At 35.7% G+C, this 26,315-nt stretch overlaps 1 protein-coding gene across 1 annotated transcript in view; it reads right to left on the minus strand.

Moving 5' to 3' along the window:
• MLIP (muscular LMNA interacting protein) overlaps positions 1–26,315 on the minus strand; it is a gene marked incomplete at both ends in the record, with an annotated part of 286,062 nt that overhangs the window by 51,534 nt on the left and 208,213 nt on the right. The window contains one exon of the mRNA XM_081247370.1: positions 6,313–6,519. Coding sequence (XP_081103496.1) covers positions 6,313–6,519 — 207 coding nt within the window. The remainder of the gene's footprint in view (positions 1–6,312; positions 6,520–26,315) is intronic.

A 26,315-nucleotide genomic window follows, 5' to 3' on the forward strand; every position in this document is an offset into this window, starting at 1 on the left:
ATTCCAGCTGCTCATCCCCAGAGCCCATCTACCTCTTACCTCAGACAGGGCTGAGAAGTGTTCTGGACAGGAAGAATAGAGGTGGGAGATGAATAACTACCTCTCTCCTGTTCTGAAGGGAAAGCTAGAGTGGAAGGAATTTTTCAGAGGCTACTCCAGAGATAAGCACTGAAATATTCAAACTGAAAGTGCAGGAAATATAAGAAATAACATCCTGTCTCCATAGCCTATGGTTGTGCTAGATAAAAGGTCAAAAATGTAGGTAGGATAAGAAAAGAGGAAAAGGTGCACAAAGCTGAGTACTTCAGTTGGAATGTAAAAGTGGGCCAGAAGAGTTAGAATTTGGGGTAGACTAAAAAGACAGGGCTACCTCAGAGACTGAGACTGGAAGACAGAATAAATGAGGCAGAGGCTGGAGAAAAGGTTAAACATTTGGGAGAGGGATAAACTTCCCACAGATGCACGTTATATTCATGTAGGTTTTCTCACCTGAGGGTCAAGAAAGTAGCTGAGACCCCACGGCGATGTATAAATGGGGCCAGAGAAGAGGAGTCTTTCTAAGTGAACTGAATTCTTAAAAACAGAGAATGGATGGCACTAGACCTAAACACAAAAGATGTGTTGTGGGTGGTACTTTATTAGCTTTGAAAATAAACATTTTTAAATGCATTGCAAAATGGAGGAAAAATTGGCAAAATGACTCTAGATGAGAGACAATTTTAAGATAGTAACCCCACACACCCAGACACAAATTCCTTGGTATCCTTTATTGTTTCAGCAGTTATAGGTAGCAAAGCATAATTATCAAAAATAAAGAAAATTCTCTCTATTTTTGATAGCCAAAGTTTTGATTTTCAGGATCCTGGACTTCAAATTTAGATCAGAAACATGGTATGTGTGGATATATATTTTATAAATCATGGAACCGCATGTGTCATCTCAGACCCTGACATTTTAATACCAGCCTCTCAACTTTAAAAAGCCTGTCCCTGCTTCTCTTGGCCTGAGGGCTCTTTCTGAGGAGGAATGCTCCCCTCCCCCACCTCAGGTTGTCCAACTCTAAGTTGTCTGCTCTCCATTGGATCCCAGAATCCCTTGGGAAACTCAAGCTCCAGTTACCTACAGTGACACCTTGCTTGGTGATACACCCTTTATTTTACCCTTGTCTCAGTCTCCACTCCCTTAATTGCTATTCCTTGGAACCTCCCAAATTAACTACTAATATATGAATCCTTTTCTCAGGGAAATCCAAACCAAGATATGACTTATTCTCATTATTTGCAGTAGTTCTGTCCCATAAAGTAACTACAACCATGGAATTAGCAAATCCTGAACCATGGCTCTGAGATGAAATACAGGATTGGGTTCCTGTGAGCTTCTAATTACATTTTCATCAGCCAATCAGACATCACCTTGTTTACCTTGTCTTCTGTTTAAAGACATCTGATTTAATACATATTATTGATTCATTAACACTGAACTCACAGCTAACAGCAACATAACTCATGCCTGAAGGAAGCGTACCTGACATGCACATTTTCTCTGTAAGGCACATCCATCACAACATTCTTGCATTTGAAACACTAGACAGCACTGCAGCACTAGGCTTAGGGGCCATTTAAAATAGCAAAATCACCAACAAAAAAACACTATAATTCCAAACACGTGGGACAATATGGTCCGTGAAAAGAACCATTACTTATAACGTAAGAAAAACAAAACAACACATCACCTTGTTCACCCCAGCTGGGAACAAGTGCACAGGTCAATCAAGCTTTCCACTGTTCTCATATGTCCACACATGACCACAGAAGTGCAGTGACTACTGACTTTTTAGTGAGTAGGCAAATTCACAAATATGGAATCTTGTAGAGTTCCCTATGGCAAAGGGGGCAGGAACATAAGAGGAGAGAATATGTAGAGTCTCTAAGCTGATAGTTCTGAGATGGCCTCAGAATCTATCTGCTCCCAGAATGTAGGTAACAATAGCAATACATGCTATAGATGCTCCCATACGTGCTATAGATGTTCAGGATTAGCTGATCTACAGCCAATGAAGTCATGTCATGCAGGTGAAGAAAGAAGGATGTAGTGATGTATTATAGGATTGATGGTCATGTACCAGACAGAACTGAGGACATCCCAAAGGATATCAGCATCCACATACAACAGAAGAAGGTCAGAGACCTCCTGCCTCCACCTATGTTTCTATGCCAAGGAGCTCCATAATCTCGCAGGAAATTGGATGCAGCCCTCAAAAAAGGGAGACCCTCAATTGACTGAAATTGTACTGCATGTACTCATAAATCCATAAATTGACTCAGATTCAGTTTCTGCTTTAAATAGAAATAATACAAAATATTCAAGCATCTTGTGCTCTTAGTGAATAAGTTGGGTCATTTTAGGACCTGTTCATCATTAACACATATTTGTTGCTCTACCTATAATGTGAAAAATACCATATTAAGCACGTCATGTCCTAGATAGACACTAAAACAATCACAACAAATAAATACATGATAACCTTTAATATGCATGAGATACCTTGGCACAGGCAAGGGTTATAGAAATTGAAAGGAGAAAAATATCACTTTGAGTGTTGATACAGGAGGAAACTTCACAGAGGAGGAAGAATCATTGGACTAGGTCATAAAGTATGAGAACAGTTTTCATAAGTAAGGTGAAAAGCAGGAAGGTATTTTATATGAGGAGAATGAGTGAGCAAGTTGAACACTAAGAAGTTCCCAAGGCATTCCTGGAGGAAAGTAAGTAGATTAGTTAAGGAAAGTGGAATAATAATAAAAAGTAGTAAGCGATAACATGACAGGCTTAACAAAAGAAGAATCCATTCAACTTGGTGAGTGACTAGCTATCAGGCCAAAGCAGAAAAAACATAATAGATGAATCGAGTTTCGACTCTGAGACTGAGTATCGTGGTATTAATGACAGAAGCAAGGAAGCCAGAACAGAGTTGGTTTGAGACGACATGAATGATAAGTCTGAGGTGACAACATGGCACCCTGGGGGAACTGACAAGCAAGCATCTGAAGGTATAAAACTGGATCTCAGAGGAGAAGCAGAATTGGACATGTGGATTTGAGGATTATCAGTACAAGTAAGATCATCCCAGAAGCCTGTGAGTAGGTGAGTATCTGAAGTGAGGCAGTTAGAGAGAAGAGGTAGAGGAGGACATGTCCACCAAGAAAACAAAGAAAGAACAGTCAGGGAGTTGAAATGTACATATTATCCCAAAAGCAGAATGATGACAGAGATTCAAGTGTGAATGATCAACAATGTCAATTGCTAAAAGGCATAAAAGAGATAGAAGATTCAGAAAATTCAGCTGAGTTTGCTGACAAGCAGTTTACCCTTGAGAGAGAAATTTCAGTAGAGTGGTTGAGGTGAAAGACAAAATGCCTTCAAGAATGAATTAAAGAGTGAATTTATGGAAGAGGGATGCCTACTGATCACTTTAAGAGAAAGTCTTGAAATTACTAGGTTTGTAGCATCAGCAAGGAAAAGGAAGGGGAGGTATTCATTTTATTTTGTGTTTTGAAGTTTTTGCATACAAAGAGGATGGGTTCAATGGAAAAAGAATAAATGAAGATGTAAGAGAGTGATGGCAATTACAATTCAGGAAGACTTATTAATACAAAGACCTAACTCTTATATGGTTCTTGTTATGTCCCAGGCACTATTCTAAGTGCTTTATACATATTAGTCCATCTTAATCTCATAATATTCTATTAAGACAGTACTATTATCATCCTCGCTTGCCCACTATCACCATCTGGAAGGAGTGGGCTCAAGAAATGAACTCAGATGGACTGACTAAAGACACCAGGCTCTTATTCACTGGGCTATGTTAGTTTATAAGGGTTAAAGAAGGAAATAAGAGTAATGACTCCCTTCATGAGACAGGGGAAAGAGAGGAAATACTGGTTTAACCACAATAACAGGGAAAGCACCTGAGCATCTTCATATATGATAGGACATCATATGAAGTTCAACATATGAACTAATCACAGTAAGAGAAGAGAACAGGGATTAGTGTAAGTATTTAGGACAAGAGAGGAGCACACACTACAGATGCAACAGAAGAACAAAACTTGTCAAACATCTTCTGTAGCCCCAGTTGATAAGGGAGCCTCAGAGGCAGTTATGTAAGGTCAAGTTCAGTGTGAACCTCTGGGGGAGGGGAGGGGAGGGAAGGTTTGAGTCTGGAGATGAGACCAGCAGATAAAGCTGCCAAGTGAGATCTGGGAAGGATGTTAGGATATTGGAGAGAAGTTAATTTAAATGACAGTTATGTTTTACAATTTCAGACAAGAAGATATTTTCGGTAAAAAAGAAACACAAGTCTTGATAACTTGGTATGCCATTGGCTGAATATTTACAACACAGTGTTTGTAAACATTGATATCAAATTGAGTAAAATTCATACATTTTAATAGGAGCAATTAAAATACAAAACTAAGCAACTGAATCTTCCATCAAGAATTGTTGTCTAACTACAACATCATCATCATCATCATCATTATCATTATTTCAGATGTGAAAATATCAATAAATCTCAGATACTGAGAGATGAAATCTATTATGATGCTTGTGTAGACTGAAAATAGTTGTCTAGCCTCAAATGGCTTTCATATATTGTTCTTCACAGCCTGATCAAGCAAAGGCTAAATTATGAATGAAATACTGACTCTACCTTTGCTGAATGTCTCCAGAAAACACCACTAAAAATGTCAAAAGAAGAGCTATTTGAAGCAATTGATATCTATAAAATACAATTATAATCCTAGCATAGATGGTAATTTATATAAGAAAATGGTTGTTATTATCAGAATTTTTAACTCTATTTAATAGCTAAATGGAAATCATAGATGTTGGCTAGTACTAAAAGAGGGAGAATTACAGATAATATAAAATCATTTAAAAATATCATACTCTCCCTGAAATACTTCTTTTTTCTAGACCTAGAATGAGAAGCAACCAAAGGTCATACAAATGTCATCTTGAACTTTGCCTAAAAAACATTTGTTTTGCAAAAAACGGATGCTTTAAAAATTTAATTCAGGGTTGACAACTCAGTCATGATAAATGTTATTAAATATAAAAAGATAATTTTTCCTCATATAATTATGTTCACTTTTTAGATGATTCTTTGTGTTTAGACTGGGTTTGTGAACAGTTTTTTTTTGTTCGTTTGTTTGTTTGTTTGGTTGGTTTTTTTGCAGTACGTGGGCCTCTCACTGTTGTGGCCTCTCCCATTACAGAGCACAGGCTCTGGACGTGCAGGCTCACCGGCCATGGCTCACAGGCCTAGCTGCTCCGCAGCATGTGGGATCTTCCCGGACCGGGGCACGAACCCGCGTCCCCTGCATCAGCAGGTGGACTCTCAACCACTGCACCACCAGGGAAGCCCTGTGAACATTTTTTTTAATGCTTTAAGGCCCGAGGAATATTGTTCAACTACATATGCCCTTGACTGATTTCCAAGTATAGAGGTGTATTTCATTAAATATAGACAATTTTCAAAACAAATGTTTTAAAACAAGATTTTGCATTTTAAAAAAGATTTAATTGCAGGTTGATTTTGACTAGTCAATTCTTTTAGAAAAGTTTCAAGGTCTGAGAGTCTGTGTTAGGCCAGAATGTCTTTATGGTGATGCTCAGAACAGCAAAGGATGCTTACAGATAAGCCTCATGTGCTATTGACTGCTTGCTTCTGATAGAACATTTATGATTACATTCCAAAGCCAATATAAGTATCTTTGCTTTTTTAAAAATATATATACATATTTTTTAGGTACTGAGCACCTCATTACTTGTTACATATCCCATCACTATACATTATGAGGCAGATAGATACATTTTTAAATAAAATATTAATATTATATTGCAGATATCTGCAGAAATTCTAAATATTTCTTTGCCCACTGACTGCAATTATAAATGCTTCCTCATCAAGGCATTGTCATTTTAAGAAGCTTTTTAAGAATGTTGAACTAAGACTAGAAGATAAATTAATAATGGCATCTTTTAAGGTTTTGAAGCGTGTCTTGGGATTTCCACCTTGGGATTAGAACGTGAAATAATGAGCAATGAAAATTAGGAAATGACTTTTAAAGGAAACATAAATATTTCATAATTCCCCAAGGTTAATTATTATCTTTTTTTAAGGACATGTGTCTTCACACAAATATTTAACATTCTTAATATATTTAAATATTCTTAATATATGTTTCCTCCACATATAAGTTTCAAAAGTTAAGCATGAAGAAGGTTCACAGCACAGGGTATTCTCACCTTATTATATGCGTTGTGACTAGACAGGGTGTGAGAATTCTCCTGTTCATCACTCAGGGAGAAGGAGGACAAGTGACTGAAGGGTCCTGGGATAAGACAGTCAGCCTGTGGGAGGGTCTGTGGATGCATCAGAGACTTAGCAGGAGAATGGAGTTTAGTTTGATATAAAGGATGGAGAGAAAAAGGCTTGGGATGGACAGGCATATCCTGGGAAGAAGAAAGGCATAAAGAAGAAGTTAGGGGGCAAAGGTCAAGCTCACTTGGAATTAAGTTTAAATATTATAGACTTTATCAGAATCTTTTACTAGTTGGAAGAAAACCTCCCATCATATTCTGGATCCTCACAAGACTCCTGCTTTGATAGTGCATTGTCTGTCTCTTCCAGTAATTCCCGTTGGTCGCCCACCTCCAGCCTCTCCTGCAGAACTGATCAAGTGCCCACAGAGTCTCCCAACAGGGCTATGTTTGTTTAAGGAAGGAGAGAGCTCATCCCAAAGTGGGGAGGATGGGACTAGAAGAATGTTCATTGAAGAGGTAGTAACAGTGGAAATTAATTTAAAGGTGATTGTGATTTGGTTTGGAAGAAATTGGGGACAGAAAGGGGGAGGGCATCGTAGAGGGTATCAACTCATTGTATAATTCATGGTGCCATGAGTTTCCGGTTGGGCTAAGTATGGGGAAGCGCTCAGGAAGAGGTGAGTCTAGAAAGAATGAACGAAGATGTCCATTCAGGCAGGGTGTTACTTTGGAAAGAAACTGGAGAACAAACAGACGTGCTCAAATGCAGAGGGGAAAGGTAATGAGGTCTTAACTAGAGAGGGTCTTTCCATCCCCTGGAAAGGGATGCCTGACTGAGGAAGTCTTTGAGAAAGTAAGAGCCACTAGATGAGGCTTTGAATTATGTGAACAGAAAAAGGAAACAACAAGAGGGAAGTCCTGAATCTACAAAGAAAACTCACAAGAAAGGCATATATATATATATATATATATATATTTAATAAAAGAAAAGGGCTACTATTTTGCAGATCTTTTTTAAGCACCTCTTATATTCCTGAAATTTTTAATGTAAGATAATAAATTGACAGTGATTACCCTACAGTAAAACCTCTTAGGGGATAAAACGTCTAAAATAAAACTTTTTTTATTCACCTTTGAGACCTCAGCATCAAGCATAATGCCTAATAGAGCAGACGTTTAATGCAGTAACAATTGAATTTTCAAAAGAATATAATATTTTCAATGAGGTCAAGAATGCCATTAGTAATGAATGAATGTGTTTGGCTTTGTGTGAAATGGAAATTCAGTTCAAAATAATGACATTGCTCAAAATGACATTCAGCTAAACAGGTAAATTCAACTTTTAAGACTATACAATTAATATTTATTTTCATGTAAGCTGAATTGATTTTGCCAAAGCCATGTATTTTTAAGCCACCAATTGGTTTTCTAAAATTTATGCTGAATGTGTTTGCTGTATCAGTAGATGCCCCCACAATGGGTTCAAACTTACTTTAAAAACTTACTTCAAAACATACTTTAAAAAACTCTTGGAAAATTTTAAGCAGGTTAGAAAATTAAATTCTAGGGTTTTTAAGTTTGTAAAAATGAGGGGTTTTAACATTATGTACCTTGAAAATGTGACTAAAAGTGTTTTATTTTATTAGTTTCTTGTTTGTGCTTCAAGTGTTTAGTTTATATATCAAGCAATTACAAATATACATTCTCATTTCACACACACAGACTACAAACATACACTTATTAAAAAGATGGCATCCTATATACAGTGTTCTGCATCTTATTTGTTTGAGTTTTTTTTTTTCCATTTGATTACAGTTTTGGAACATTTCTATATCAGTACATGAAAGCTATGGATTCCCTATAACACATATTACTGAGTTATCTCACTGATGATAATCATCATTCAGTGATTCTCTTGGAAGTCCCAGGTATATCACCTAAAATATTAAACCACCTAACACAGTCATAAATTTATCTCTTCTTTGCCAGTTTTTATACTTTTAAGGACTTTCTTTTGTCTAATCCCATTGGCTATTGTCTCTAACATTATTATTATTAAATAATAGTCATGTTAATATGCAATTTAATGGAAGGGTTGTAGTATTTGCCCACTAAAGATGGCTTTTAGATTAAAATGTATTCTAATTGTGTTTTATTTCTCAATCAATTATTTCATTATTTTATCAACAACTAATTAATCAGTGTGGAAAAGGATTAATATGAAAATTGAGTAGTAAGCACAAAGACTAGCTGTGTAAGAAAAAGACAGCATTGTTATTGATATTGACAGTGCCTAGGAAGAGGAGATGAACAGTCTCTGGTTTATAGTCTGGCTTCAGCTTTTTTTGTTTTCCTTGAATGTTTTTTTTTTAATTTATTTATTTATCTTTATTGAAGTATAGTTGATTTACAATATTGTGTCAGTTTGGGTAGACAGCAAAATGATTCAGTTATACATACATATATCTATTTTTTTCAGATTCTTTTCCCTTATAGGTTATTACAAAATACTGAATATACTTCCCTGTGCTATATAGTAGGTCCTAGCTGTTTATCTCTTTATATACAGTAGTGTGTATATGTTAATGTCAAACTCCTAATTTATCCCTCCCCCCACCTTTTCCTTTTGGTAACCATGAGTTTGTTTTCTATGTCTGTGGGTCTGTTTCTCTTTTGTATATAAGTTCCTTTGTATCATTTTTCTCGGATGGTTCAAGAATCCATTGTGAGAATGTCAGGAGGCAGCCTGTAGTGATCCAGGGAAATCCAAGAGTTCCTTATAGGGATAAATCTAACCAAGGTCTAACCAATTCAGAGGGAAAAGTTTGAAGAGGGTGTGCTGCTCTGTGTTCTACGCTTCTAAGCTCTCTGGGCTAACCTCCATCTCTCAGGAGTCAGTCAAACCTGAACACTTCTGTAGGGTCAGATGGTATCAGCTATTCCAGGCAGCTGGGCAGGGAGGAGAGAGCAGAATTTTATCAGCATTTGCACAGGCCAAAGAGAGCTAAGAATCTTGGACAAGCTCACTTGAGCACTATCTGTGGTCAGGACTGTACAAAGCAGAAAGGACCCTTGGTGGTGACAGCCTCTACAGGTATGTCACTGGAGGCACGTTTTCCAATCTGTGCTGCTTGTCTTCTATGCTTTGTGTAGGTTGTTATCCTGCGATTCTTTTTACCGTCGTCCTGGGAATTTTCTTTGCTTTTCTCTTGTGTTTGATCTCCTGTTTCCAGTAGCCCATGTTTTTTCTTTTCCATGTTTCTTCTCATTCACTGGGACTTAAAGGAGCTTCCTGGGAAAATGGAATTTGGGAAGCCAATTTTTGACACCTTGCATGTTGAAAACTTTGTTCTGTCCTTGCATAATTTTTTGGACTAAATCATTTAATTTTGGGGGATTAAATCATTTAATTTTTAAAATTAAATCTAAAATTCTAAGTTGCAAAATAATTTCCTTCAGAATTTTGAAAGTATTATTACACTGTAATAGTGTTACTACACTGTTACTATTTTACACACTTTTTTCAAAAACATATATATATATATATATATATATATATTTTTTTTTTTTTTTTTTTTTTTTTTTTTTTGCGGTACGCGGGCCTCTCACTATTGTGGCCTCTCCCGTTGCGGAGCACAGGCTCCGGACGCGCAGGCTCAGTGGCCATGGCTCACAGGCCCAGCCACTCCGCGGCATGTGGGATCTTCCCGGACCGGGGCACGAACCCGTGTCCCCTGCATCAGCAGGCGGACTCTCAACCACTGCGCCAACAGGGAAGCCCCAAAAACATATTTTTTATGTATGATTTCTACAGCTTTGCTGTTTTACAGTTATTTTTGTCAATTCTCATCAGTTCCTTTCTTTTACTTTTCTTATGAGCAGAACATCTTACTGTTCTTTAATTTTCCAAATTGAATATTTAATTGATTTATTTTTATTCTCTTATTCATTAAACATATTTAGAGTTACAAATTTTCTTCCAAGGGCTATTTTAACTATATTCTATAAGTTATAATAGATGATTTTTTCATTGTCTTTTTCTCCACATAGAAATTTTATTTTGAATTTCCCCTTTAATAAAATAATTTGTTAAAGACCAAATTTTTCAACATACAGATGGCAGGGACTTTATGTGTTTTCTAAATTTGTTATTAATTTATAAAATTTTTGTGATCAGAGAAATTTATCTGTATTATTTTTATCTTGGCAGTTAATAGTTTTTTTACTGAGGTAGAGTTGATTTACAATATTATATAAATTTTAGGTGTACAACATTGTGATTCACAATTTTAAAGATTATACTACATTTATAGTTATTATAAAATATTGGCTATTTTCCCTGTGCTCTACAAAGTATCTTTGTAGCTTATTTATTTTATACATAGTAGTTTGTACTCTTAATCCCCTACCCTTATCTTGTATTACTTTTATCATGACAACTAAAAGCTTTTCCTTTTGGGCCTAATCTCAACACATGGTTGGGTTTTGTGAAGAATCCACAGATATGCTGAAGGATATTTTTTGTTTTGATTTGGCTTTTTTGCAGGATACAGAGCCCAACTACATATATATTAATTCAATTTACTTTAGAGGATCTATTTTTACCTACTGTCCTATGTAATCTATCAAAAACTATAAAATGATTTAAAATATTTTACCACCAATATATTTTAACTTTTTCTCATCTATCTCTTGCTTTTGCCTTATGAACGTTGATGTTATATTTTAATGTTTAGATACACTAATGATTGTATTTTCCATGTAAAGTTTATCCTTTAGCATATAAGGGGGTCTTGTTTCTCTTGTTTAAGGAACTTTTGGCCTGAATTCAACCTTCCCATTCTGAACATTATAACCTCTCCTTTCCTTTTGTTTGTAGCACCTAGAACACTTTGTTATCCTCAGCTGTTCTCAATCACTTGGTTTAATAGTCCCAGCTTAAAGACTGCTTTTGTTTGTTATCTAATCTAGGAAGCTTTTCTTTTCCCTTTTTAAAAAATTTATTTATCTCAATAGTAAAGGAATCTTTCCTAGACCATAAAATTTTGCAAGAGGTTCATATGAGGAAGGAATCACTGCCTGAGACTGTCTTTGTGCTCCAAAGGTACAGGCTTTGTGGTGTGAGTCTGTTTAGTCTTTATTTTCCTCAAACAATGAAGACTATCAACTATACAGTATTTCACATAGCAACTTATCTGTGTCCAGGCTGTCAAAGAAAGAGAGAGCCTCCTGCAAATACGACTTCCTCTGTGATTCACTCTATAGCCTTACCTCCTCTGCTTCCTAGAACAAAATCAGTTCAGGGGTCTTCTGTTGCCAACATATGCACCCATGCAAAGACAAGGGATTGGGGGTTTGCATATTAAGATGTATCCCACACATCCAAGATGAGTATTTTCCCAAAGAACAGTGATTTCATTAAATTCACTTATTTTAGAGAATAAAATATATTCTGACTTATATCTGACTTATTTTTCCTTTAAGTCTGAAAAAATGTTTTTATTAAAGTCACTTATTTTAGAAAATAAAATACATGCTGACTTATTTTTCCTTTAAGTCTGAAAAAAAAGTCACTCATATATTTCATATTTAGAACACAAATGCTATAAATTGAGAATATTTTTAAATTTATACTTTGAGCCAGCTGCATAATAAAATTCCAATATAATGTAATTTGCTTATTCTTACTTTTTCAAATCTTCAGTGGCATTTTCTATGCATTTTCTAATGGTATTTGATACAAAGGAATGAATCTCAGTTCACCATTTTTTTGTTTTCTATGTATTATATTATGATGTTTACTGTAGCAGGAAGAACACATGTATCCCCAAATAATTGGGTTTTCAATTTTTCCCTTATTAATATTCCTCATAAAAGACTCTCAACATTTACTTAGCAAAACTTTAAAAATTATAATATTGAGTACTCTTGGTCTTCAAACATTCCTGAAAATTGAACATCATTTCCAAGCCCCAGATGCCTACTTTGGAAGTGTCTTACTAATTATGATGTCATAATACAATATTTAGTTAAAATTCAAGGCAAAAATATAAGGTTAGGGCTAAGTATGTTAATAATGAAAGTAGTTATGAGACAGAAACCGGCTCACAGACAAAGAGAACAGACTTGTGTTTGCCAAGGGTGGGAGGCGGGGGAGAGGAATGGATTGGGAGTTTGGGATTAGAAGACGCAAATTATTATATGTAGGATGGATACACAACAAGGTCCTACTGTATATAGAACAGGGAACTATATTCAGTATCCTGTGATAAACCATAATGAAATAGAATATGAAAAAGAATATACTGTATAACTGAATCACTTTGCTGTAGAACAGAAATTAACACAAAATTATAAATCAACTATACTTCAATAAAATTTTAAAAAATAATGAAAGCAGATATAAAATCTTATTGCAAATAATTTCAAATTTTTCAAAAAATTAATCTACTTCTTGTCAAATTCCAGAAGGTTAACACTGATAAATATACAACTTATATTTATGGCTGATAATATGCTTATCTAGACCTAGGTGTTATGTGATGACTTCTGTCATTTCTTATTGTTTATGTCTATATGAATAGTGGAATATTCAATCTAGATTATTTTGCAGGAGTTTTTTTAGTAAAGTTATCTTCTCACTCTCTGAAGATTTTTTTAGTCAAAAATAATTGAAATGATAAGTCATATACCCAGTTGGGCACATGAACGGCAATAGGGTGCAACAGGCTTAAGGAATAGCCAACTAAGGACTCTGTCCATTGCACCAAGCTGGAGAGCCATGACCCTTTTTCCCTCCCTCAGGACTATATTTATTAGATTCTTGTAGTTGAAAGAATCTCAATGATGATGGAAAGTAGGGGATGGGGCAAGAGACCCTTACTCAGGAAATTTCACCTAGAATATACATGAGCTGTGTCTAGCATCCAGAACTACAAAAGAGACCAATGTAAAGCCATATACCTCAGGAAAGCTTAAAATCTTTTTTACTGCTTTAGGTTAAGAGTTAGTCAACTTTTTCTGTAAAGGCCTCGGTACTGTATTTTTTTTAACGTCTTTATTGGAGTATAATTGCTTTACAATGGTGTGTTAGTTTCTGCTGTATAACAAAGTGAATCAGCTATACATATACATATATCCCCATATCTCCTCCCTCTTGCATCTCCCTCCCATCCTCCCTATCCTACCCCTCTAGGTGGTCACAAAGCACTGAGCTGATCTCCCTGTGCTATGTGGCTGCTTCCCATTAGTTATCTATTTTACATTTGGTAGTGTACATAGTCCATGCCACTCTCTCACTTTGCCCCAGCTTACCCTTCCCAATCCCCATGTCCTCAAGTCCATTCTCTACGTCTGTGTCTTTATTCCTGCCCTGCCCCTAGGTTCTTCAGAACCATTATTTTTCTTTTTTTAGATTTCATATATATGTGTTAGCATGCAGTATTTGTTTTTCTCTTTCTGACTTACTTCACTCTGTATGAGACTCCAGGTCCATCCACCTTACTACAAATAACTCAATTCTGTTTCTTTTTATGGCTGAATAATATTCCATTGTATATATGTGCCACATCTTCTTTATCCATTCATCTGGCAATGAACACTTAGGTTGCTTGCATGTCCTGGCTATTGTAAACAGAGCTGCAGTGAACATTGTGGTACATGACTCTTTTTGAATTATGGCTTTCTCAGGGTATATGCCCAGTAGTGGGATTGCTGGGTCGTATGGTAGTTCTATTTTTAATTTTTTAAGGAACCTCCATACTGTTCTCCATAGTGGCTGTATCAATTTACATTCCCACCAATGGACAGGTCATCCAAAATGAAAATAAATAGGGAAACATAAGCTTTAAATGATACATTAAACAGGATGGACTTAATTGATATTTATAGGACATTCCATCCAAAAACAACAGAATACACTTTATTTTCAAGTGCTCATGGAACATTCTCCAGGATAGATCATATCTTGGGTCACAAATCAAGCCTTGGTAAATTTAAGAAAATTGAAATCATATCAAGTATCTTTTCTGACCACAACGCTATGAGACTAGATATCAATTACAGGAAAAAAGTCTGTAAAAAATGCAAACACATGAAGGCTAAACAATACACTACTAAATAACCAAGAGATCACTGAAGAAATCAAAGAGGAAATCAAAAAATACCTAGAAACAAATGACAATGAAAACACGAAGACCCAAAACCTATGGGATGCAGCAAAAGCAGTTCTAAAAGGGAAGTTTATAGCAATACAATCCTACCTCAGGAAACAAGAAACATCTCAAATAGACAACCTAACCTTACACCTAAAACAATTAGAGAAAGAAGAACAAAAAAAAAACCCCAGATACTGTATTTTGTAGGCTTTGCAAACCATATATTCTGTCCCAATTACTACTGCTATGATAGTGTGAAAGCAGCCTCAGATAATATATAAGTGAATAAGCATGACTGTGTGCCAATAATGCTTTATGGAAGAGGTGGTGAATCAGATCTGACCCACAGGCTATAGCTTCTAAACCTAATGGTTTGAAAACAACACACATTAATAAAATCTTTTTTACATTTGACCTGCACCTTACCTCCCTTCCAATGAATTGTCTTGAGGTTGGTACATTTTTCTTTGGAGATCACTATTCAAAATGCTTCTTGAAGATGAACATCATTCTACCCTGCTTTGGTATTCAATAGATGAATCTCATAAGATTCTAGTTTTTGAGGCAAGTACAGGAATCATAAAATTCTCTTGTATGTGTTTTTTTCAGTGAGGTATGTAACATAGTTATTTCCCATAACATCTTTCCAGTGCTTTTCACTTACTTGAGAATTGTCTTTTTCAATATAAAAATACTTAGAACAAATTTTTCAAAAGAAAAGAAGCTTTATTTAAGAGCTTTGTTTTGAAAAAAGAATTGACAATTTGGCTTCATTATCATATCCTGCAAAACTTCAAGAACACATGAAATTATGAAGCTAATAATATCTTTGTTCATTAGAGAAAGATTACCCAAAACATGCAGAGAATAAATTCATTTAGCTTTATTTGTTAAAAGAACTACAGAGCCAGTAGAATTAGATATTGACAGAGACATCATAAAAGTAATGCTATAGCAATATCTGACTCATCCATCACTCTAGAAGAAGCCCACTTTCTACTCAGCCATCAAGACAAATTGTTTAACCATAAAAGCTCTTTCCATTGCAACACTCAAAGGGCATTGGAATGCATATGGGCTCTTCATTAAAGCCTACACATCTGAGGCTCTTTTTTTCATCTGTTTTTTTAAACCTCCTTTCCTGTAGTTTGGTAGTGAAAGATGAAAATCCATTTTCCCCTTGCTCTCACTGTCTCCTCTACACACCACACACAGTTATCTGTGCCTTTTGAAACTCAGAGCACCACTGCATGAAATTACTGGAGACTTTAACTCCATCCTTTCTTCCCTCTTCCCACCGCTTTGGGAAAATGATTTTTTTTTTTAACAACACATTTTTAAATGCAGCACTTATATTCAGCTTTTCTTTCCTGCCTGGAGCCTATAGTAATCCAAAATCAGAATTTTAGCATTTCTGCTAAAGTTTTAATTTAAAACACCCCGTTCATAAAGTCAAGGACGATTACAATGTATTTCTTAAAGAGTGCCTCCTTCGGCCAAAGAGGTATCAACATTCTACAGAAATGATCACAGAAACTCCAAATTACTAAGAAGAGATTCTAATCGTCTACATTTCACTAAGATCAAGCCAAGATAAGTTAGGTCTCTTAATTTTGAACATATGGCATAACTTCTTGCTTATCAACCCTAATTTTAAAGCATCCGTGTGCATTTTAAAAACAGACATACTTAAAGCAACACATCTATTTCAGATCCTGACTTGAACCAAAAAAATTGAACTTGTTAAATATGAAAAAGCTAGCATATGCTTAGCTACTTCAAATTCCCTATTAAAAAAAAATTAAAGGACTAAAACATAATTGTGAAGATAGGATTTGGATTATTTAGTTCTGAAAGTTTGTGGTTGTCTGAAAGCAAGTTTCACAGAACAGATAACATAGAAAAAGTGTGAAGATATTTGACTGAGACATGCTCAAGGAAAAAGAAAGAGGAAGTATTTTATAATCAATCACAGTGAGCACTAGAGCATGAAAATGCTGAGTTTTATGTTTTTCTATACATATAGTTTAATTCTCATCCTACATTCTGACATGGATTCATTTGGGGAAAAAGTCGCCATTTAAGTTGAAGAAGTTAGAAAGTAACACAGAAAAGAGGCTTCTCTGATTTCTCATCATGGTGGCAAGAAAGAAGAGAATGTATTTGGCGGCCCTTTAGTAGGAAGTCAACTCCTTTCTTCCAAAATTATAGTGCTCCTAAAAGAAATGATAACAACAGTAAACATTTAAAAATTTGCATTCCCTTTAAAGTGTCCAGAGCTCTTTCACAGTGACTGTTTCATTTAATCATGAATGGGTATGAGTATGGGTGCCATTAGAAATGAAATTAGTAGCCCCCATTTTTCTAGGATGAAACTGAAGTTCAGAGTGTTGACTGATCTTCCCAGGATCACACCAAGCTCATGTTCTTTCCATTGCATTCTATCGTAATGTTTCTCTCCTTTGCAGGAAGCAGGAAAGTTACTGCTGGAGCAGTAGGCTCCAGTAACCAATAGTGAAGGTAGGGTCCCTTAATGGATTAGGCAACCAGAGGGCCAGGCCATGGAGTGTGTAACCTAAGTGTGAAATAGACAGGTAAGAGCGAGAAAGTACAGAGGGTTGCAGAGAAACTTAAGAGTAGCAGGAAGGAGACAGAGACCAAGGTTCAGATATTTAGAACCCACTAGAATATAAGCTCCATGGGATCAAGGATATTGTCTGCTCTGTTTCCTGAGGAAGCACCCATATCTTTTTTGGCACAAACATGAATGGTTGGATGCTAAGAAGAGACAGAAGGGAAGTGAATGTGGAGAGAAGTAGCAACACCATCCATCAGGGACACCATCCACAGCAAGGACTACAAGCCCGGGAATACTTCCCTGTCCCTTCTCCCCTACACTCCTGTGCTCTGTGGTCCTTCCACCAACATGGGCAGCTAAGGCTTAATACCATCTTCATATCTCACAGTAGGATTTTTGTGGTGACTGTTAAAACTGAATTTCAAAGAGAAAGTCAGTACATTTAATGTACAAGATACATTAAATGTAGCCTTCATATTGTTCATGTTAACAAAGTGTTATATTTTTAAAGAAAAATGATCTTGTGGTTTTTAATATCCTGAGGTTTTGTTCCTTTTAATCTATTATTGTTTTACCAAGAAATTTAAGTGAAAGTGTTGATGTTCAGCAACTAAATTGTGTTTCCTGTATACAGCCTGTCACCCAGTCTAAAATCACCTTTCAGAGAGATCTAGAAAGGCAAAAATTATCCCCAAAGTTCATTACAAGGATTATCCCAGAGTCTTTTGTGATTATGAAACAAAGGAATCAAAGCATGGTGTCTTCTACACTTAAAGAATGCAGAAACAAGAAATCCAGACACAGCCAAGACTTTGCTTTCATTATAGAAAGCATCTTTGTTTAAATTTTAGGTTGCCTACTTAGCCTTCCTATTCAGGATATTTGCAACGGAAATAGTTGTCAAGTCTGCCAATGTAAAAAAAGGAAAAAAGTAATTTAAGTAGCAAATACCAGGACCCTGATACAGGCTGTTATGTATGTGTGCCTTTTATATGAACACACACACACACACACATATATATATAAATTTATATATGTATATATAAATTTAATTTTGAAAAGAAATCATTTCTCTCCCAGGGATTTTAGTTTAAGGAAAAGCAAAACAAAGTATAGTTATTCAAAGATAATGACAATGAACCATATTGATGATTTCTTATTACTCTACAAATAGGAAGTAAAGAGGACATGATTTTTTTTTAAGGAAAAAATCAAAATAAAAGAAAATATTCCCTACCCCAAATTTCTCAATCAAAAAGAAAAGAATCAAAGTAAACTCTATGGGGGTAGAACTAGTCTTATTTGTCATGATTTTGACCTAGACAGTAGATTATAAGATTTTCCATCTCTCCAAAGTTATGACCTGATTAATACTTGCTTTTTTTTTTGGATCATCTAAGGATGTGAAATATCAGAAGGGTTCCAGTAATATTTAAGGGCATGAACACAAAATTTCAGGGTAAGGAGGTACCTTTGAAAGTACTTCATACAACACACTCATTTTGCAGATGTGTAATTAAATCCAGGATCAGGAATGACTTAGTCCAACAGCATGCATTTTAAGAGTTAACATCAGACTGCCTGACTTTTAAATTTTCTCTTTCAGTTAATTGTCCTGACACCTAACAATTGGGGAAATACAAGAAAGAGAAATGTCTAGAAAAGTGATAAAGCCATAATTTTGCTGACATAGAGCCAAGGAAAATGTATGTCCCTTGTCAAACAGGGCTATCATTATGAGTAGTGGCTCCATGGAATGTGGAAATTCTCATAAATGGAGGCTTACTTACCTCCTTTGTGTAAATCAAATAGGGAAAAGTTCTTAGTTCAAACACAAAAGAAGGCACCTAATCAATGTTAGTTGAAAGGAAATGCCCCTGGCAGGGGTAGCTTTGAGCATCATTAGTCATAGAATTCTTGGAGCTGGAAGGAAGTCAAGAGGTGGGCTAGCCCAGGGTCTCTCAAACCCAGCATTAGTGACATTTGGGGTAGGATAAGTCTTTGCTGTGGGGGACTGTCCTGGATACTGTAGGATGTTTAGCAGCATCCCTGGCCTCTACCCACTGGGTGCCAGCAGCAGATCCAACCCCAGTCATGACAGTAATGTCTGGGACAAAGTCATGCCAGTTGAGAACCACTGGTTCTCTCATTTCACAAATGCACTGAGTAGAACTGGTTAACCACACAATCACAACTAGAACACACACTTCAGAGCTCTTTCTGAAAAACCAACCTGCCCTAATTTCCCTTTGGTTCAATTATGTATCATAATGAATAAGGGCATCAGATCTTGCATGAATGTGGTTTCTGAAACGTGAGGTGAAACTAACCTGACTTTAGAATATGCTGCAAAAGGCCAGTCCTTCTATCAAATGCAATTCATGAGGGCCTAATACTTCCCAAAAGCCATTAAGCCACAGATTGAGAAAAACACCTCTATTTTTCTGAGCCTAGCCTATGGGATAAATATCATATATACTTGCTTTTACTTGAGCAGGTAAAATATGCTAAGCCTCTCAGCTCTACTGGACAAAGATAACTGACAATCTGGTTCCTGGCAAGTTGTTTCTTACCAAATGCATTTTCTGTTTTCAAGGAAAAGTAGGGTAAAAAATATTAAAGATCTAAAGGTTCATAAAACGAATTCGTATTTGGATGGCTGGGCTACAGTAGATTAAATTTCACTTAGGATGTCTAGATTTGGAGGTTAGAACATTATTTTTAAAAACTCTAAAATCCTACCAGCTCTCCCATCTCAAAGGAATCACCAGTTTTGAACTTACAAATTTACTACAGATTGTTCTTTTCACACAGCCTTTGAGATAAAGAAAAATACATTTTTAAGCCTGGCTTTTTTTTTTCCATATATTTATTTTAAATCACTTGCTTCACTAACCTGATTTCAGTTTTCACAGGTTGGACTTCTAAAGCTGTCTTTGGTTTCTTTAATGGAACTTAAAAAATAGTTTATTTACTTGTTTTAGCTCTCTGTTTCATTCTGTCCTATGCACCCTCTTGATTGCTCTTCATATTTAGATTTATTGTTTTCTCTGCCAAAATGACAAACTCACAGTTATTTTATCTTAGATCACAGTGAGGAAGAGAAAGTTTCCAAGTCTCTTCATATGACTCAGCTTCAAACTTCTATATCTTGCTGTGACCTTTACATTTGTCATCATGCAAAGCTGGCCTAATCTCACCCACACTTTAAAATATCTAACAATCTCTCCAATGGTTAGAGATTATAACATTTATTCTAAACACATCAATCTTAGCATTTATATTCAAAGAATACATCCAGTTTTTTACTACATCCTCCTCTAAATATATTCTACCTAGATTCCATTTCTCATAGGTCAAAGAAAATGTTCATTAGAGAAAAGAATACCACAAACCCCTCACCTTGGTTGCATTTCCTATGTACACTTATTGATAACTAGCCCCCAAACTATGTTAAGGAAGTAGTAGAATTGAATCTGTTTAGAGGGGGATGGAGGAGATCATTGTAGACAATATCCTTGGAGAGGTGTGGCATACAGTATAAAAGACAAAACTATACTAAAGCCATGTTGTTGTCACCATATAGTTGAATTCACAGGCTGACACTGACTCAAAGTTTTGAGAAATAGACTCCTCTGAAGTAAAACATAAGAACGCACCTTTTTTCTTGCCGAAAAATAAAATGAACTTTCTAAACTTTGAATAATATTTATTTTGGCTATTACTTTAAATTATTTTTACACAGCTACCTTCTCCTCTTAAAATTCTGTTGTCTGATACTTTTCAGGTGAAACAAATAGAGAATTTTAAACTCTGTTTTAACAAAACCTTATTTTAAGTACTATTTGTCTTGCCTTTCCCTGGTTTTTCTCACACAAATATAAAGAAAAAAAAACCTTACTTTAAAACCGTAATATACAAAAAGTTTTAAATAAAAATAAAATAAAACTTTTTTTAATTTTAAAAAATTGAAGAAAAGAAACTTAGCCTTCTAAGTAGAAGTAATAAAATTTAGATATAATGACTACAGCTTTTTATTTCATAAACTTCAACCCTATTAGATGTAGATAAAAATGAAAATAAAGATTGAATTCAACCAAAACAAAAAAAAAGGAATATAATTTACATGAGAGGTTCTAAATATGGTAATCATCACCTTTCATAAATAAAGATATCTGGGGACATCACAAGTTAACAAAACATTGGACATATTTATATAAAGCTTTCAGATTATCATTGTTTCCCAATAGACTGAGGTACAGTCAGACACTACACATTCACCAATTTGTTAAACTACTAATGTTTCAAAACTTAACTAATTATTAGAATTCAGTTGCTTAACTAATTATTAGAATTATTCCAACTATTATGATAGAAGTGGCAAAGGTTCTCTTTGTGTGTCATTTTAAAGCAAGTAAAAAGACTCCCTCTGGTGAGAGCACCAGAATCACAATTAACTGCTGAACCATCATCGACAGGAAAATACTGAACACACCAAAAAAGATACCCCACATCCAGAGAAAAAGGAGAAGCCATAGTGAGATGGTAGGAGGGGTGCAATCACAATAAAATCAAATCCCATAACTGCTGGTTGGGTGACTCACAAACTGGAGAACATTTATATCACAGAAGTCCACCCACTGGAGTGAAGGTTCTGAGCCCCACATCAAGCTTCCCAACCTAAAGGCCCAGCAATGGGAGAAGGAATTCCTAGAGAATCAGACTTTGAAGGCTAGGAGGATTTGATTGCAGGACTTCGACAGGACTGGGGAAAACAGAGATTCTACTCTTGGAGGGCACACACAAAGTAGTGTGTGTGTCGGACCCAGGGGAAGGAACAGTGACCCCATAGGAGACTGAACCAGAACTACCTGCTAGTGTTGCAGAGTCTCCTGAAGAGGCAGGGGGTGGCTGTCTTTCACCATGAGGACAAGGACACTGGCAGCAGAAGATGTGGGAAGTAATCCTTGGCATGACCCCTCCCAGAGTCCACCATTAGCCACACCAAAGAGCTGGGCATGATCCACTGTTGGGTCACCTCAGGCCAAACAACCAACAGGGAGCGAATCCAGCCTCACCCATCAGCAGACAGGAGGATTAAACTTTTACTGAGCTTGGCCCACCAGAGCAACACCCAGCTCTACCCACCACCAGTCCCTCCCATCAGGAAACTTACACAAACCTCTTAGATAGCCTCATCCCCCAGAGGGCAGATAGCAGGAGCAAGATGAACTACAATCCTGCAGCCTTTGGAACAAAAACCACATTCACAGAAAGATAGACAAGATGAAAAGGCAGAGGGCTATGTACCAGATGAAGGAACAAGATGAAGCCCCAGAAAAACAAATAAATGAAGTGGAGATAGGAAAACTTCCAGAAAAAGAATTCAGAATAATGATAGTGAAGATAATCCAGAAAAAAGAATGGAGTCAAAGATTTAGAAGATGCAAGAAATGTTTAACAAAGACCTAGAAGAATTAAAGAACAAACACTAGAAGAATTAAAGAACAAACAAACAGAGATGAACAATACAATAACTGAAATGAAAATTACACTAGAAGGAATCAATAGCAGAATAACTGAGGCAGAAGAATGGATAAGTGAACTGGAAGACAGAATGGTGGAATTCATTGATGCAGAACAGAATAAAGAAAAAAAAATGAAAAGAAATGAAGGCAGCATAAGAGACCTCTGGGACAACATTAAATGCAACAACATTCGCATTATAAGGGTCCCAGAAGGAGAAGAGAAAGAGAAAGGACCCAAGAAAATATTTGAAGATATTATAGTTGAAAACTTCCCTAACATGGGAAAGGAAAGAGCCACCCAACCACCCAACCCCAGGAAGTGCAGACAGTCCCAAGCAGGATAAACTGAAGGAGAATAACGCCAAGACACATAGTAATCAAACTGAAAAAATTAAAGACAAAGAAAAATTATTGAAAGCAACAAGGGAAAATGACAAATAACATACAAGGGAACTCCCATAAAGTAGAATTTCAGTAGAAATTCTACAAGCCAGAAGGGAGTGGCATGATATATTTAAAGTGATGAAAGGGAAGAACCTGCAAACAAGATTACTCTACCTGGCAAGAATCTCATTCAGATGTGACAGAGAAATCAAAAGCTTTACAGAGAGGCAACAGCTAAGAGAATTCAGCACCACCAAACCAGCTCTACAACAAATACTAAAGGAACTTTTCTAAATGGGTAGCACAACAGAAGAAAAGGACCTAAAAAAAAAAAAACACATTACAAATAAATACTGGTAACAGGAACATACATACCAATAATTACCTTAAATGTGAATGGATTAAATGCTCCAACCAAAAGATGCAGGCTCACTGAATGGATACGAAAACAAGATCTGTACATATACTGTCTGCAAGAGACACACTTCAGACCTAGGGACACATATAGACTGAAAGTGAGGGGATGGAAAAAAATATTCCATGCAAATGGGAATCAAAAGAAAGCTGGAGTAGCAATTCTCATATCAAATACACTAGACTTTAAACTAAAGAATGTTACAAGAGACAAAGAAGGACACTACATAATGATCAAGGGATCAATCCAAGAAGAAGATATAACAATTATAAATATATATGCACCCAACATAGGAGCACTTCAATACATAAGGAAACTGCTAACAGCTATAAAAGGTGAAATTGACAGTAACACAATAATAGTGGGGGACTTTAACACCTCACTTACATCAATGGACAGATCATCCAAACAGAAAATTAATAAGGAACCACAAGCTTTAAATAACACAATAGACCAAATAGATTTAATTGATATTTATAGGCATTCCATCCAAAAACAGCAGATTACACTCTCTTCTCAAGTGCACATGGGACATTCTCCAGGATAGATCACATCTTAGGTCACAAATCAAGCCTCAGTAAAGTTAAGAAAATTGAAATCATATCAAGCATCTTTGCTGACCACAATGCTATGAGATTTGAAATCAATTACAGGGAAAAAAACATAAAAAAACACAAACACATGAAGGCTAAACAGTACGTTACTAAATAACCAAGAGATCACTGAAGATATCAATGAGGAAATCAAAAATGCCTACAGACAAGTTACAATGAAAACACAATGATCCAAACTGTATGGGATGCAGCAAAAGCAGTTCTAAGAGGGAATTTTATAGCAATAGAATCCTAACTCAAGAAACAAGAAAAATCTCAAATAAACAACCTAACCTTACACATAAAGCAACTAGAGAAAGAAGAAAAAAAAAACTCACAAAGTTACCAGAAGGAAAGAAATCATAAAGATTAGAGCAGAAATAAATGAAAAAGAAACAAAGAAAGCAATGGGAAAGATCAGTAAAATTAAAAGCAGGTTCTTTGAGAAAATAAACAAAATTGATAAACCATTAGCTATAAGAAAAAGAGGGAGAGGACTCAAATCAATAAAATTAGAAATGAAAAAGGAGAAATTACAACAGACACCACAGAAATACAAAGCATTCTACGAGACTACTACAAGCAATTCTATGACAATAAAAAAGACAACCTGGTAGATATTTTCAAATTCTTAGAAAGGTATAACCTTCCAAGACTGAACCAGGAAAAAATAGAAAATAAGAACAGACCAAACACAAGTAATGAAATTGAAACTATGATTAAAAATCTTCCAACAAACAAAAGTCCAGGACCAGATGGCTTCACAGGTGAATTCTATCAAACATTTAGAGAAGAGCTAACACCCATCCTTCTCAAACTCTTCCAAAAATTTGCAGAGGAAGGAACACTCCCAAATTCATTCTATGAGGCTACAATCATCCCCATACCAAAACCAGACAAAGATACTACAAAAAAAGAATATTACAGACTAATATCACTGATGAATATACATGCAAAAATCCTCAACAAAATACTAGCAAACAGAATCCAACAACACATTAAAAGGATCACACACCTCAGGGATGCAAGTATTCTTCAAAATACACAAATCAATCAATGTAATACACTATATTAACAAATTGAAGAATAAAAACCATATGATCTTTTCAATAGATGCAGAAAAAGCTTTTGAAAAATTCAACACCAATTTGTGATAAAAACTCTCCAGAAAGTGGGAATAGAGGGAATATACCTCAACATAATAAAGGCCATATATGACAAACCCACAGCCAACATCATTCTCACTGGTGATAAACTGAAAGCATTTCTTCCAAGATCAGGAACAAGACAAGGTTGTCCACTCTTGCCACTATTATTCAACATAGTTTTGGAAGTCCTAGCCACAGCAATCAGAGAAGAAAAAGAAATAAAAGGAATACACATTGGAAAAGAAGAAGTAAAACTGTCACTTTTTGCAGATGGCATGATACTATACGTAGAGAATCCTAAAGATGCTACCAGAAAAATACTAGAGCTAATCAGTGAACTTGGTAAAGTTGCAGGATACAAAATTAATACACAGAAATCTCTTGCATTCCTATACACTAATGATGAAAAATGTGAAAGAGAAATTACAGAAACACTCCCATTTACCATTGCAACAAAAAGAATAAAATACCTAGGAATAAACCTACCTAGGGAGACAAAAGACCTCTATGTAGACAACTATAAGACACTGATGAAAGAAATTAAAGATGATACAAACAGACGGAGAGATATACCATATTCTTGGATTGGAAGAATCAGCATTGTGAAAATGCCTATACTACCCAAAGCAATCTACATATTCAATGCAATACTTATCCAATTACTAATGGCATTTATCAAAGAGCTAGAACAAAATATCTTAAAATTTGTATGGAAAACACAGAAGACCCCAAATAGCCAAAGCAGTCTTGAGGGAAAAAAACGGAGCTGGAGGAATCCGACTCCCTAACTTCGGACTATACTACAAAGCTACAATAATGAAGACAGTATGGTACTGGCACAAAAACAGAAATATAGATCAATGGAACAGGATAAAAAGTCCAGAGATAAACCCATGCACCTATGGTCAACTAATCTATGACAAAGGAGGCAATGATATACAATGGAGAAAAGACAGTCTCATCAATAAGTGGTGCTGGAAAAACTGGACACCTACATGTGAAAGAATGAAATTAGAACACTCCCTAACACCATACTCAAGAATAAAATCAAAATGGGGAGACCTAAATATAAGAGTGGACACTATAAAACTCTTAGAGGAAAACATAGGAAGACCATTCTGACATAAATCACAGCAAGATCTTTTTTGATCCACCTCCTAGAGTAATGGAAATAAAAACAAAA

The sequence above is a fragment of the Mesoplodon bidens genome (genome assembly GCF_964165515.1).
Source record: "Mesoplodon bidens genome assembly, chromosome: 10".
NCBI classification, from domain to species: Eukaryota; Metazoa; Chordata; class Mammalia; order Artiodactyla; family Ziphiidae; genus Mesoplodon; species Mesoplodon bidens.